The 14,101-nt window shown below is 57.2% G+C and overlaps 6 protein-coding genes across 6 annotated transcripts; 5 read left to right on the forward strand and 1 right to left on the reverse strand.

Annotated features, from left to right (window-relative positions):
* Positions 1-663: 663 nt before the first annotated feature.
* B0I36DRAFT_248551 (uncharacterized protein) lies at positions 664-2,400 on the forward strand (the record flags this gene model as incomplete). Its single annotated transcript, XM_046150397.1, has 2 exons — positions 664-1,018; positions 1,100-2,400. 2 exons carry the CDS (start codon positions 664-666, stop codon positions 2,398-2,400), a joined length of 1,656 nt encoding a protein of 551 aa, XP_046009894.1.
* Positions 2,401-3,201: 801 nt separating this feature from the next.
* B0I36DRAFT_248355 (S-adenosyl-L-methionine-dependent methyltransferase) lies at positions 3,202-4,491 on the forward strand (the record flags this gene model as incomplete). The annotated part of the gene is made up of 4 exons (XM_046150375.1): positions 3,202-3,361; positions 3,458-3,577; positions 3,623-3,832; positions 4,061-4,491. 4 exons carry the CDS (start codon positions 3,202-3,204, stop codon positions 4,489-4,491), a joined length of 921 nt encoding a protein of 306 aa, XP_046009895.1.
* A 129-nt stretch (positions 4,492-4,620) lies between these two features.
* Positions 4,621-6,676, forward strand: B0I36DRAFT_376343 (alpha-N-methyltransferase NTM1; the record flags this gene model as incomplete). Its single annotated transcript, XM_046160444.1, has 5 exons — positions 4,621-4,641; positions 4,682-4,726; positions 5,908-6,068; positions 6,141-6,476; positions 6,544-6,676. The coding sequence occupies 5 exons, from the start codon at positions 4,621-4,623 to the stop codon at positions 6,674-6,676; spliced, it is 696 nt and encodes a 231-aa protein (XP_046009896.1).
* Positions 6,677-7,193: 517 nt separating this feature from the next.
* B0I36DRAFT_331142 (uncharacterized protein) lies at positions 7,194-8,942 on the forward strand. The gene is made up of 2 exons (XM_046154939.1): positions 7,194-7,558; positions 7,643-8,942. Exons 1-2 carry the CDS (start codon positions 7,364-7,366, stop codon positions 8,906-8,908), a joined length of 1,461 nt encoding a protein of 486 aa, XP_046009897.1. The 5' UTR covers positions 7,194-7,363; the 3' UTR covers positions 8,909-8,942.
* On the reverse strand, positions 8,929-11,485 carry B0I36DRAFT_331143 (P-loop containing nucleoside triphosphate hydrolase protein). Its single transcript, XM_046154940.1, has 3 exons — positions 10,652-11,485; positions 9,895-10,380; positions 8,929-9,648 (listed from the first exon to the last, which is right to left on the reverse strand). The coding sequence occupies exons 1-3, from the start codon at positions 11,000-11,002 to the stop codon at positions 9,097-9,099; spliced, it is 1,389 nt and encodes a 462-aa protein (XP_046009898.1). The 5' UTR covers positions 11,003-11,485; the 3' UTR covers positions 8,929-9,096.
* A 637-nt stretch (positions 11,486-12,122) lies between these two features.
* On the forward strand, positions 12,123-13,528 carry B0I36DRAFT_331146 (PPPDE putative peptidase domain-containing protein). Its single transcript, XM_046154941.1, has one exon. The coding sequence runs from the start codon at positions 12,373-12,375 to the stop codon at positions 13,153-13,155; it is 783 nt and encodes a 260-aa protein (XP_046009899.1). The 5' UTR covers positions 12,123-12,372; the 3' UTR covers positions 13,156-13,528.
* The last annotated feature ends 573 nt before the right edge of the window (positions 13,529-14,101 follow it).

Here is a 14,101-nt window from a genome sequence, read left to right on the forward strand (position 1 = left end):
CAGAGGGCCACACCCCACTACTCAGGATGAGGTCACTCTGCAGAGTGGTGGTGGGGGATGCCGAGAAGCTCAAGAAACCCGCGATGCTGATGGCGATGGCGGGGCGCAGAACCCGAGCGCCGTCAGACGATGCAGATTGGCGCCGACCAATTCAAGCTCACATCAGCTTGCGCCCGGGAGGCGGTCGAGCTTGGGTCGGATTCAATTCAGCTTTCTGGGCCAGACTTGGCTGTAGAGTCCCGCCCTGGCGCCGGACAGCTTCCAAGAGAGCTGGGGTGGAGCGACGGGGGATCGCCGTCTCGTGAGGCAAGAGTGCTCGATGCACAACAGCGACAATAAACGCGGCGGCCACAGCCCAATGGGATCGACACGGGGCCAGGCCGTTGCACCCAGGCCAGGGCAACGAGACTAGATACGTAGTGATAGTACAGGCCTGTCGCTCCGACCGCAGCTCGTGCTTTTTCAGGTCGGGCGTCCCGTCCATTTCATGTCGTTGGGGCGAGTGGCGTCGTGCGGTCCCCACCAGAGCTGTCCCCCCAGGAGACCATACTTATTGACTTGAGCCTCCGCCATTCCGCTCCACTCCCACTCCTCTCCGCTCTTGTGGCATCTCTCGCTCTCCTCCCTTTTCCAACCCTCACATCCACAACACCGCGGTCCATCATGAGCGTCAAGACAGTCGAGTTCAAGTCCTTCACGGACCAGAAGCCTGGCACCTCCGGCCTCCGCAAGAAGGTCAAGGTCTTCCAGCAGCCCCACTACAGCGAGTCCTTCGTCACCAGCATCCTCCTCTCCATCCCAGAGGGCGTCAAGGACTCCTTCCTGGTCATTGGAGGTGACGGCCGCTACTGGAACCCAGAGGTCTGCCAGCTCATTGCCAAGATTGGAGCCGCCTACGGTGTCAAGAAGCTCCTCATCGGCAAGGATGGCATCCTCTCCACGCCCGCCGCCAGCCATGTCATCCGCAAGCGCAAGGCCACCGGTGGTATCCTCCTGACCGCCAGCCACAACCCCGGAGGTGAGCCTTTGTACCAGCAGACCATTCCGCCTACCACGAGACACCAATACTAATGCAATGCTCGCCCTTGGCATTCAACAGGCCCCAACGAGGACTTTGGCATCAAGTACAACCTCGCCAACGGCGGTCCCGCTCCCGAGAGCGTCACCAACAAGATCTACGAGGCCTCCAAGACCTTGACCTCCTACAAGATCGCCGACATTCCCGATGTCGACCTCTCGACCGTCGGCACCCAGACCTACGGCGACCTCGAGGTTGAGATCATCGACAGTGTGGCCGACTACATGGAGATGCTCAAGGACATCTTCGATTTTGACCTCATCAAGAAGTTCTTCAAGAACCACCCCGACTTCAAGGTCCTCTTTGACGGCCTCCACGGCGTCACTGGCCCCTATGGCAAGGCAATCTTCGAGAAGGAGCTCGGCCTGGCCAATTCGACCCAGAACTGCATCCCGGCTCCCGACTTCAACGGCGGTCACCCTGATCCCAACTTGACCTATGCCCACTCTCTCGTCGAGGTTGTTGACAAGAACTCGATCCCCTTCGGTGCCGCCTCTGATGGAGATGGTGATCGCAACATGATCTATGGTGCTGGTGCCTTTGTCTCGCCCGGTGACAGCTTGGCCATCATTGCTCACCACGCCAACCTTATTCCATACTTCAAGAAGCAGGGTGTCTACGGTCTTGCCCGCAGCATGCCCACCTCTGGCGCAGTCGACCTTGTTGCCAAGGCGCAGGGTCTCAACTGCTATGAGGTCCCCACTGGCTGGAAGTTCTTTTGCGCCCTGTTCGACGCCGACAAGCTGAGCATCTGCGGTGAGGAGAGTTTCGGCACTGGCAGCAACCACGTCCGCGAGAAGGACGGTCTGTGGGCCGTCGTCGCCTGGCTGAACATCATTGCCGGCCTGGGCGAGGCTCACCCGGACACCACGCCCAGCATCAAGCAGATCCAGGAGGACTTCTGGAAGACGTACGGACGCGTGTACTTTACGAGATACGACTACGAGAACGTCGACTCAGACGGCGCCAACAAGGTCGTGGGCACGCTCAAGGACTTTGTCGCCGACCCCAACTTCATCGGCAGCAAGATTGGCGATCGGACCGTTACCGATGCCGGCAACTTCTCCTACACCGATCTGGACGGCTCCGTCTCTTCGAACCAGGGCCTCTACGCCCGCTTCTCGAGCGGCAGCCGCATTGTCGTCAGACTTTCTGGAACTGGCTCATCTGGCGCCACCATTCGCCTCTACATTGAGCAGTACAGCAAGGACAACACTGGTCTTGATGCCCAAGACTTCCTCAAGGAGGAGATCAAGTTTGCCGTGGATCTGCTCAAGTTCAAGGAGTACGTCGGTCGTGACGAGCCTGATGTCAAGACGTAAATGCTTGGCACGACGGCCAACGGTGAACGACGGTTCAACATACAAAAATCGATTGATATGATTAGCGAGCTTTATTAAGAAATACTGAAACGCTTCTGTTCCACATCGAGTCGTTCTGCTGCGTTGTGACATTGGCCTGAGTAGTCTATTCGATGATTTAGCGTGGATTGGTGGGTCTTCATGAGGGGTTAGGTCAGGTCAACAACCGTGGTCTCGGCGGCGCCCTGCGACTTGACTACTCCGAAAACCACATCGGCAAATGAGTCACAAGTTGCAGCTCCCGCAGCTGTCTCAATACGCCACAGGGGGGTTTCGCCAAAGCCACGGCGCTGCATAAATATTGTCTTCCCCGAAGCTGTATTCTCGACACTGCGATTGATGCCTCATCCGGTGGGTTGCAACTGACGGTCAGTCAATTTGTACAGTCCAGGACTCTTGTAAATTGTCGGTTCTCGAGGAGATACCTCTGCTTTACAACTTTAACACTCATCTTATCATCCCCCCTCCCCTGCACCCTCTCTTCTACTGCGCCGCCTTCCCCATTTGCCATCTTACTCAAGCTTCGCTATCTGGGGGTTTGACGACCTTAGGCGAAAAAGGGAAGGGTAGCATTTCGAGGCACGAATTAGTTCGAGAGCGCAAAGTCACACAAGGGCGGTGGGCACATCGGCTTTACAAGAGTTATTTCTTTTTCCCCTCCGCAGTACACCGAAAAAAGCCAGGACCTTCCTCCCAACTCAACAGGTCGAAGAAAAGAAAGACAAAACAAAAAAAGCTCGAAAGAAGCTTCTGGACAGAAAGATGGCGTTGACTCCGGCCGCGGCGAAACCAGGACCCGGAGACCCGACCTTCTCCGCGGTCCGCTACCTCCCGACGAGCGAGGCGTATGATCGCTGGGCGGCGGTGTACGACACGGACGGCAACTTCCTGCAGAGGATTGACGACGGGGAGATGCAGGAGGGTGGGTTGTTTGGCCGCTTTTTGGGGGCTCTAGGCCAGGATCGGGACCAGGACCGGGACCAGGACCAGGAGTATGACGACGACGCCGGTGATGAAGATGGGAATGATGATGGCTCAGACGGGGAGAAGAAAGAGGAACGCAGAGGGTTGAGAGTCGTCGATCTTGGATGTGGGACGGGGCGAAACACGGCGCTCCTGCTGGCCTCTGGACCTCCTGGTGGTGGTGATGATGGCACAGGTACAGGCACAGGCACAGGCACAGGTAGTAGAAAGACCAGTGAGGCTCGAAGGGGCAATGTCGTCGTCACGGATATTGTCGCGCTCGACGCGAGTCCCGGGATGCTCGAGGTCGCAAAGGCGCGGCTGCTTGGGGCAGTTCGCGGCCAAGGGGCAACAGAAGCGCAGGTGCCTGGAGGAAAGACCAACGACAACTACATTGACAACACGGACGACTCCCAGGAGAAGAAGGGGCGTAAGGAGGTTGCGGCAGCAGCAGCAGCCGAGGCCACGACAATGACGATGAAGGCATCCGTCGCAGATAAGACGATTACTTTTGCGCTGTACGACATTATCGCCGAGGCAGAAGCAGAATCAGCCGGCTCCTCTACCTCACCAGCAGCAACAACAACAACAACAACGACAACAGGAGGAAGAACAACAGCACGGCAGCAGCAGCAAGGGCAGCAGCAACTCTCCCCAGCAGACGGCATAATCTCGACGCTTGTGATCGAGCACATCCCCCTGTCGACCTACTTCTCCTGCGCGTCCCGCCTGCTCCGGCCGGGCGGCGTGCTCCTCTTGACAAACATGCACAGTCACATGGGCGGGATCAGCCAGGCCGGTTTCGTCGACACCGCGACCGGAGAGAAGATCCGCCCCACGAGCTATGCGCATACCGTCGAGGACGTGGTCAAGGAGGCGGCCAAGTGGGGGCTCGAGGTCATTGTTGACGGGGACGGGGACGGGGATCGCCGGGAAGGCGGACCGGGAGCGGGAAGAGTTACTACTACTACGCCAGGGATCACAGAGATAGCTGTGGACGAGACCATGGTTGAGAGGCTTGGGCTGCGCAGCAGGAAATGGGTGGGCGTCACTTGTTGGTTCGGAGGGCTGTTTCGAAAAGTCTCGTAGTGAGAGAATGTGGTCGAAACGCGGGGGGATGAATGAATGCCTGCAGTCAGGCGCCAAAGTAGTTGTCCTTCTCTTCCAAGTTTAACGACTACCACGAATCCACGTTGAGCCTAAAGTCTGATGGTATGCATGATGGGAAGTGATTTGGTAGTACATACATACACGAACGAGGGACGAGGACGACATGAAGTCAAACAGCCCATCTGCGCCAGTACAAACCTCCGTGCTGCTAGAAGTACAAGCCGCGTCTACCCGAAAAATATTTTATGAGGATTGACCTCACTCAATCATCGAGCTTTCACGTCATAAGAGAATGTGCTGAAACGCACACTGACTGGTGGTCTCAGCTCAACGTACCAGAAATCCCCAGTCGCCGAGCCGAGATCGAAGTGAGCAGTCAACATCGTCTTCGTCTAGAATTCCAGAAAGTGCCACGGGAAAAACCTGTGTATCGGCAGGACCGATTTCCGGTCATGGGATAAGTCAAAGTGTCCTATAAACTCCAAGGAGATTCAGAAACGGTATTGCGATACTACCGGACGTTCACTCTTCTCGTCTTCACCCTTGCGACTGCGACTAAAATGCAGACAAGTTCATATTCTGCTATTTCGAGCAGCAACTAGACACATGAGTCGGGATTGGGGGCAAAGCTGGCCGACGCTCTAGAACATGAAGCTCACTTCATGTTTGGCATTGACGAGACAACCCGCCAGGATGTGGAAGAGAGTACCCTTCGAAAAGCATCAAGTGACGTTCTTGACCGGCAGCCTGCAGTAGTTGGTCGGGATTCTTCCAACAGGAGGTGACGTCGCAGTCGCGCTGCCCGCACCATGAAAATCAATTGAGCCTGTGGAGATAGTAGCAGGGATTGTTGCGCCTGTTGTGGGGTATCTACCAGGTGTTGAGTTTGAGATGCTACATGGCAAGCACAGTCCTGCTCAATATCGTGTCGTTGAAATGGCAGCATAAGCATGCTCTCGCACTGAAAGTAATCCGCTTGCTAGACAGCTTGATCGCATACAGAAAGAGATTGGAAGAACCCCAGAATTTTAGAGTTGCGGACACACGCCGGCTTTGGGCGGCTCTTGCTCAGATATTGTGAGCTCAGAACTCCGCTCGTAGTCAAGAGTTGTGGTTCTGAGCGACTCGTGGGCCTGCCTCTTTTGTCCCATTGGTGGGGCAGTCTGTGTGGACAATGGCGCGTCACAAACTCGGCTGCTGCTCATAGATCATCCACCCTGCCAACCTCGTGTTCAATCCGTAATTGGCGCCTGCTTGACTGCACTTAGGGAGGACAGCACCTTGCCTTCCACCTGGCGAAAGACCTGTACATACACGAACATGCCGCCAAACACGACTGGGGCGGCAACCGCTGGCGGGCCGGGCGAACAGAAAAAGATTGGCGATGACTACCAGTACTGGTCGGCTGCGGCGTCCGACGTCGACAGCATGCTGGGCGGCTATGCCCACATCTCGACTATAGAGCTCCAGGGCTCCCGTGCGTTCCTTGCCAAGCTGGGAGTCGGGCTTCAGGCTGGCCGAAGGCGCGTGACCAATGCCCTCGAGGGCGGTGCAGGGTATGGCGAACACCCTTCTGAACCAGAAACTCAGTCGCTCGTCTGATGCTGACGCGTCTCGCTGTGACATAGCATAGGAAGAGTCACAGAAGGGCTACTCCTGCCACTTGCTGATCACGTCGATGTGATTGAGCCTGTCGCAAAGTTCACGACAGAGCTTGCAGCCAAGAAGGGGGTGCGCAACGTCTTCACTGTCGGCCTCGAACAGTGGCAGCCCGAAGATGACGAGGTGTACGACCTCATCTGGATCCAGTGGTGTGTCGGGTACTTGGACGACGAGCAACTCGTCGCCTTCCTTGTCCGATGCAAAGCGGTATTGCAGGCCGACGTTGGCCACATTGTGCTCAAGGAGAACATCAGCACCAGCGACGAGGATCTCTACGATGCTGAGGACAGCAGCGTAATGCGGTCAGTTTGGCAGTCTGTCTGGTCCGGGACCCATGGTTGATATACTGACGAGCGAATGGAATGCCAGGACGGATAGCAAGTTCCGGGACATCTTTAAGCGGGCGGGCCTTCGGCTGGTCAAGACGGAGCTTCAGAAGGGTGTCGACATGAAGGGCTACGCAAAGCTGTGCCCGATCCGCATGTACGCTCTGAAGCGGTGAGGTAATGACCTGTCTATCCTTCTGAGCGACACCAAAGACATGCCTGGCCAGTCCATCGTCCTGACGTACTCACCTGTGGTCGGTTCTAGCGCAGGTTAGAAGTGAAAGACTGTCCGACGCGTGCAAAGCTGCGCAAAGTGGAAGGGGGAGCCGAGCGCCTTTGTATATGCACAAATGTTTGCTACGCGCGACGTGAACTAGGATGCTCGGGGAGGGGAGGGGCCGCGATTGCCCACCATGCCGCCGAGGTAGAAGGCCTCGCCCGGCAGGTGAGAGGACTGGCGACTTTTGAATTCATGCCTGAGCAACCGAAATGCAGCAGTTCTCCCGGTGGTGGTGGTCAACTGTTGCGTTTGCGATGCGGCTGGTGGTGCCGTAGTGGCACGAGGCAAGCACGGGTTTTGTGCCGCTCCTGCCTGGCCGCGGCTCCAGGTTGTGGCAGACTGGACCGGCAGTACATAGTACCAGACTCATTTTGCACCGAATGCACCTGGAATCACCTGGGCATCCTCCGTTCCCAATGCGGGCCACCTGAGCCTTTGACTGTCCCTCCCATCAGAAGCAAACATGCGACCCCCGTGATGCCCTCACCCACCATGCCTGGCTCTCTGACCAAAGTGATTGGCTGCGGAACCAGCGGCGGCCGACCTCGGAACGACGCGCCGCACAGCCAGGCCATGCCATGCCATGTCATCCGGGCACGCAGGATGCCCCTTCAGCTTTCCTTCCGCAAAGCCTCAGCTCCCGACCGCATCAGAAACCATGACGGCACTCCAGAACCTGCTCGATTGGGCAAAATCCACGGGCGTCCAACTCGATGGCATTGCCCCACAGCCACTGCCCGGTCGAGGCATCGGTGTCGTGGCCTCTCGCGACCTCAAGGTACGGCTCCCTTCCTCGCAGACTGGAAGACCTCATGATCCGTCCAGGAGTACTGGTCTCTGATGGCGTCTTGGACCAAATCAGAAAGGCGACATTGTCCTCGATGTGCCCACCACAGCTATCCACTGCCTGGACACGGTTCCCACCTCGCTCCGCCAGCGGCTTGCCCAGGCGGCAAGGGACAGCACCAGTCCACGGCTTTCACTTCACGGCCTGTTGGCAGCGGCGCTGCTCCTGAACGGGAGGCATGATACCCCACCATCAGATGAGAGTCCAGGTTTCGACTCGACCGTCTGGGCTCGCTGTGCTCCGTCGATGGAGTTGTTCAAAGAAGGGTTCCCGCAGCTCTGGCCACCACTTCTCCAAGCACTGGTGCCGCAGACGGTGGCAACCATCATAGAAACACAGAGAAACAAAATACACGACGACTGGACCGCCCTGCGTGACCTGCTCACCTCTACGAATACGACCTATCCGTTCCTGGCCGTGAGTGCAACCAGTACCAAGGACCAGTTCGTCCATGCCTGGCTCCTCATCAACTCCCGCACCTTCTACAACCTCGTCGACTCGACAAGGCGGTATCCTTACGACGAGCGGCTGGCCCTCATACCACTGGCAGATCTCTTCAACCACACACCTTCTCCGGGCACCATCAACAAACCACGAAAAGCTCCCGTCGCCGTCAGCTTCTCCACCGACGGCTACACGTTCACGGCAACCAAAGACATCGTGGCGGGCGAGGAAGTTTGCATCTCCTACGGCGAGCACTCGAACGACATCTTGCTCGCAGAATACGGGTTCTTCTTTACCTCGTCGTCAATCTCGCAAGAGCATAACGGGGGTAATCCTTACGACAGCATATCACTGGCCGAGGTCATCTCACCCCTCCTGACAGCGGACCAGCAGACTCAGATTGTGCAGGCCCACCGAAGCATCAACATCGACAGAGACGATGACGCCAACAGTGATCGAGCCGACGAGACTGCGAACCCAATTGACGGCTGCACGTTGTCAGTCGACACGACTGGCGCGGCTGTCCAAGTCATGCTGTCGCCAATGCTGCAAATCGCATTACGGATCGTTCTCGAGCAGAAATTAACAGCAGAGATGGCCACTTTCGGCACATCAGTAGCATGGGTGCCGTGTCCCGATGACAGGGATGTCGTGCTCTGGGTGAGAAAGACGGTGCAGGCCATGCAGGTCGTCGCCCAGGAAAGGCTCGAGTCTTTACGTGTCATCGTGGTCGACCCCGACGCAGCCTCGGCCAAGGAGCTACTCACTGGTCGATGGCGGCAAATCCAGAGGACCGCAGCTCTTGCCAACCAAGCCCTTCAGAGTCACCTAGAATAACGAAGCATTGTACAATGTTGTGTGATTTGACAAATGGTTCCATTCTCACCATCTATTTGGGTGATTGTATGAAACTATCTAAATGTGAAGAAGGGGTTATCATGTCTCAGGAACTTTTTGTTCTTCATGTTCACGTCAATCAAAAAAGCAACCCAACTCTGGCAGATCCCTGCGGAAAAGACCAGAATTTAACCCTTGGCGGCACCGGCCTTGATGACCAGGATATCACCATCTTCAACGACATACTCCTTGCCCTTGGTCATGACCTTGCCCTTGGCCTTGACCTCGGCCTCGTCACCCAGCTCCTTGAGCATGGCAAAGTTGTAGACAATTGCCTGGATGAAGGTCTTCTCGAAGTCGGTGTGGATCACACCAGCGGCCTGAGGAGCCTTGGTGCCATTGCGGATGGTCCATTGCCTGACCTCGTCGGTACCGCTGGTGAAGAAGCTCCCAAGGTGGAGGGCCTTGCGCATGGTGGTGATGGCCTTGGGCAGGGCCGACTCGATGCCCAGCTTCTTGCACTCCTCGGCGGCCTCCTCCTCGGTGGCGAACTGCGTCAGGCGCTCCTCGAAAGCGACCGAGATGGGCAGGATGGGGTCGCCAGCGGCGTGCTCCTTCATCCACTCGGAGATCTTGGCCAGATGCTTGTTCTTCTTGCGAATGTAGTCCTTCTCCGACATGTTGACCATGTAGACGACGGGCTTGGCGGAGAGGAGGAACAGGGTGTTGATGACCTCGACCTATTGTACTGCTCGTTAGCAACCAATTCCAATTGGAGCGTTCAAGTGAATTTCAAAATGTGTCGTATGTTTGGAATCAGATTGCGTTTCTTATCTCAGGATGTCCTCTGCGTTGTTTGTGAGGCATTCGAAGAGCTGGGTTTGAATTCAGGCGCTATGGCCCTTTATCATCATATAGAGGTGTGGAGGTCCTCCTTGGGTGTACGAAAGAATAATGGAAGATGGGGAAATTGCTTGTTTCCTTACCTCCTTGGGAGACCAGTTGCCCTTGCGGACATCCTTGCCGTCCTGCAGCCACTCGAGGACCTTGACAATGATGGCCTCGTCCTCCTTGGCCTTCTTGAGCTCCAAGCTTTGACCGCCGAGACGGGTCTTCTTCTTGGAGTTCTCGAGGGCCTTCTCGGTGAACTCAATGTCCTTTAACCGCAGCTCCTCGGCAATGATGTCGAGATCGCGGGTGGGGTTGACATCACCCTCGACGTGGATGATCTCGGCATCGTCGAAGCACCGGACGACCTGGAAGATGGCGTCGACGGCACGGATGTGAGACAAGAAGGCGTTGCCGAGACCAGCGCCGGTAGAGGCACCTCTTGTGAGACCAGCGATATCGTAGATGGTCAGGTGGGCAGGTACGCGCGACTTGGGCTTGTACTTTTCGCAGAGCCAGTCGAAACGCTCGTCAGGGACGATGACACGGGACTCTTCCGGGTCGATTGTGGCATAGGGGAAGTTCTGTGATGGGACGGAGCGACAAGGTCAGCGACGACATGTTCGTTGCCATGCAGGAGCTTTGTCTACGTGGGCCATTGTCGCATTGTTGGCGATGATGACAATGGTGGGGTAGACGGTTCCGTGGGGTCGAGGCAGCGCGGGAGGAAAAAAAAGGTTTTTCTTCGAGGCCGCAAAGCACGAACAGACGTCATGCCACAAGCCCAATGCCAGCAAGCCAGGAGCGGCCGGAGGGAAGATTGGTGAAGCGGGTCGATGGTCGAGGAAGACTTACGGCTGGGTTGCCGAGGGTGCATTTTGTGATGGCCTGGAAGAGGGTGGACTTGCCGACGTTGGCAAGACCGACGATACCACTCTTGAGGTTGTTGCCGGGGCGGCCGAGGAGGACCTTCTCCTCCTCCTTGACCTTCTTGGGGGGCATCTTGGGCTTTGAGCGGTTTGCGTAGTGGCGGCGGGCGCTGGGGAGGGAGAGGACGAAGACGCGGGAGGAGGAGGGAGGGGAGAAGGGATGTGAAAAGGCAGAGCTAGCTGCACGGCGAGAAAAAAGGCGGGGTGTCGAGGCCGCAGACACAGCCAGGGCAACCAGGAGCGGCGCTGCTGGTTGGGCAGACAAGGGAGGAGCCATGTGCAGGTGGGTTCCGCCGTGTGTCGACTCCCAGCCGGGGCACTGCAGGATTTTCACCACACAGAGCGCCTCTTTGGAGGCCAGGGACCGGACTGGACTGGCTGGTGCACCACCGGGCACACAGCTAGAGTACAGACCTCGGAGCTGGCAACGGCAAACCACTGTGTCACGAGTGGTCGCAGCTCAGCTCAGCTCGACGCTGGTCGTTGTGGTGCTGTGCTCCTCGCGGCGGCAGCAGGTCGTGGGCCGTGTTCCAGGCACGCGACGACGAGGACAACCGTCTAGGCCTGGGCAAACAGGCCGCGCATCCAAAAGGCCTGGCTGGCAAGCAGGCCACGGTCCTGTGGGATGGATGGTACTGGTGAGCAGAGGAGAGCTCGCCGGACGACGCGCGATGCGCGAGGAGAAGAAGGAGAGAGAGAAAGAAAAAAGCTGGCGGGCTGATGCACGAGGGTTTTGGTGATTGGCTGGCGCAGAGACCACTTGAGCACTCGCGTCTTGTGCCTGCGCAAGGGTCCTCGTCCTCTGTTCACGATGCCCTGGAATCAGCACAAGCTCCAAGGTCCCTCGCCATGCCTGGCTGCCATCGGTGGCCGCCTTCTTGATTGACGCGACAGAGGCCCGCAGCAGCTGCCCCCACGCCCCGAATTAGGTACTGGAGACAGACAGCCCGTCTGGTGGGAAGTGCAAAGTGGGCTCACTGTTTCAGCCAGATCCTGGTGTTGCAGTCAGTCGAGAGGCTCTTGTCGCAGTGGCACGGCAGGACTGGACGACATCCATTGTTATGTTTCAACTCGATGGATAGACAACAAAGACCGGTGCCTGGGGCCTCCCGAGCTCACACAAGAACGCCAGCAAACCAGCAGGCCAAGCCATGGATGTCTTTGTTCCAGATCGGAACCGGCGTGTGACGGCAGACGACAGGCAGGCTTTGCCCAAAAGCTGACGTCTTGTCCGTAAAAGGCATCCGTCACACGCCGCGTCCAGCTCAGGGTCCTCCTGCTGTTTACGGGTGTGCTCTAGCGGTGCCTCGCCCCGTCCAGTCAGCTGCGCCAGCGCCTCGACCCCGGTCTGGCCCTATCTCGACACATCCTTACCAGTCCTCAGGCAGGCAGCTCTCCCCGCATCCTCCCCATCGACATACCACCGCCCACCTGAGCTCCGTCCCCATCCACAAAGGGTCCTTCACTTTCGCCACTGCATGCGCGCCCAACCTCCCAATCGTCTTCCTCAACCGCCATTTCATCCCGATCCATTGAGCTTCGCTCGTCAATCTCAGCCCACGGCATCACGCCGGCGTCGCGCTCCCATCCTCTCCGACGACTGCCAACCCGCGCCGCACCCTCTTCAACGCCAAGTCGCCACCAACCATGCCACGTCCAAAGCCGCAACGGGCGTCCTCGACACGGAATTCCCGCTCCTCCCACCGCAGCACCCTCTCCCTTAGCCGGACCGAGGTCGTCATCAATGTTTACGACCTCCTGCCGCCTGGCCGCTTGAGCTCCGTCCTTTGGACCATCGGCTCTTCTCTTCTCCACTCTGGTGTCGTCATCAATGGAAAGGAGTACGCGTATGGTGGCCACGACCGTCGTAACACCACCGGCGTGTACTGGACGCCCCCAAAGACAACGCCTCCAGGAGGCACATTCAAGCTCGAGCTCCTTCACGGCTTCACATTCGCCACGACCGCGGAAATCGACGTCATCATACGCGCAGCCAGCAACGAGTTCCTCGGGACGCAATATAATCTCCTTTCCAAAAACTGCAACCACTTTACAAGCCATCTATGTCAGAAGCTCACCGGCCGGCCGGGCCCGGGCTGGCTCAACCGTGCTGCCTCCATCGGCGTGGCGCTCCCGTGTGTCGTGCCACGTGACTGGATCGAGCCGCCCGATTACGACAATGCGGACGGCGAGCTGATCGAGGACGACGACGACGAGGGATACCGGGACCACGAACGGACGAGCATGTTGCGGCAGAATAGCGATGCGCACATTTTGGACCAGAGCACCGGCGATGAGGACGAAGACGACTCAGGTGAGGATGGCCGGCGACGGCAGTCATCCGCGGCCAAGAAGGGCAAGGGGCCGGCTGGTCCCCAGCGGGATACAAGCGGGAGGGCCATTCCCGCCGCGGAGCGAGCCCCCAGGTGACTAGCGCTGCGCCAGGTGTTGCGAAAGCTGCTTCATAGAAGTAGCCTGCCTCGCCCGCCTGCCAGAGCTGTCCGACCAGTCAGGAGCTGGAACTTGTTCGTCTGAACGATGTCGAACCTAGTGCTTTTCGTGCAAAAGCGATGGGGAGGAAGCTGATTCCGTTTTGTTGTCTTTGTGTCAGGCTTTGATTTTGTTTTTTTGCTGTGCTGGCTCGGCGTTGCAAGGTGTCCTGACTTTTAAGGAGTTTGGAGTTCGATGGTCATGACATATATATATCTCCAACCACTTGGGCTCCAATATATCTACCATGCATTCTTGCTAAGAACCATCCTTTGCCCCCACGACCGTGCCTTAGACATGCTGCATATCAAGACAAACGCTTAAGCCTACGAATTTGGCTTCGCCACCACTCACGGTCTCTGCATGGTTCGCCGGCGAACTGAAATAACAGCCAGTACCAGACACATTCCGGTCCAGAGACACCATCGTTCAAAGCATTCCCCAAACAGGCTTCTTGTCACCACCATCTTCAAAGGCCCTTCTCCATGGAGTTTCTCAAACTCGATGGCAAGTATGAGGAGTAGCGCCCAGCACAGATACTTTTTTTTCTGACCATTCAGTAATGATGGTGCAGCCTGGTGCGATCTGTCCATCGCGCCAATGCATGATTTTGCACACGGTACGGTCTTCATTAGTCGACTGGCGAAGATCCAGTGACCAGCGAAAGACCCGAGGCTTGTGGCTGTGCTCTACGTTTTGCCCAGCAAAACCCATACTGGCTCAGCAACTGCACTAACTGCACTCGATCGTGCCCACCCACGGCGAAACGCAGCTTATTCATAGCATCGCAGGGATCAATCGACATGTAGTGATTAAATGGCGTATAATGGTAAAAGTGGTTTTTGTGTGTATGTGGATATCTGTGATTTCTCAAGAGGAAGGAAAA

This window comes from Microdochium trichocladiopsis, assembly GCF_020744255.1.
Source record: "Microdochium trichocladiopsis strain MPI-CAGE-CH-0230 chromosome Unknown B0I36scaffold_8, whole genome shotgun sequence".
Classification (NCBI taxonomy): domain Eukaryota; kingdom Fungi; phylum Ascomycota; class Sordariomycetes; order Xylariales; family Microdochiaceae; genus Microdochium; species Microdochium trichocladiopsis.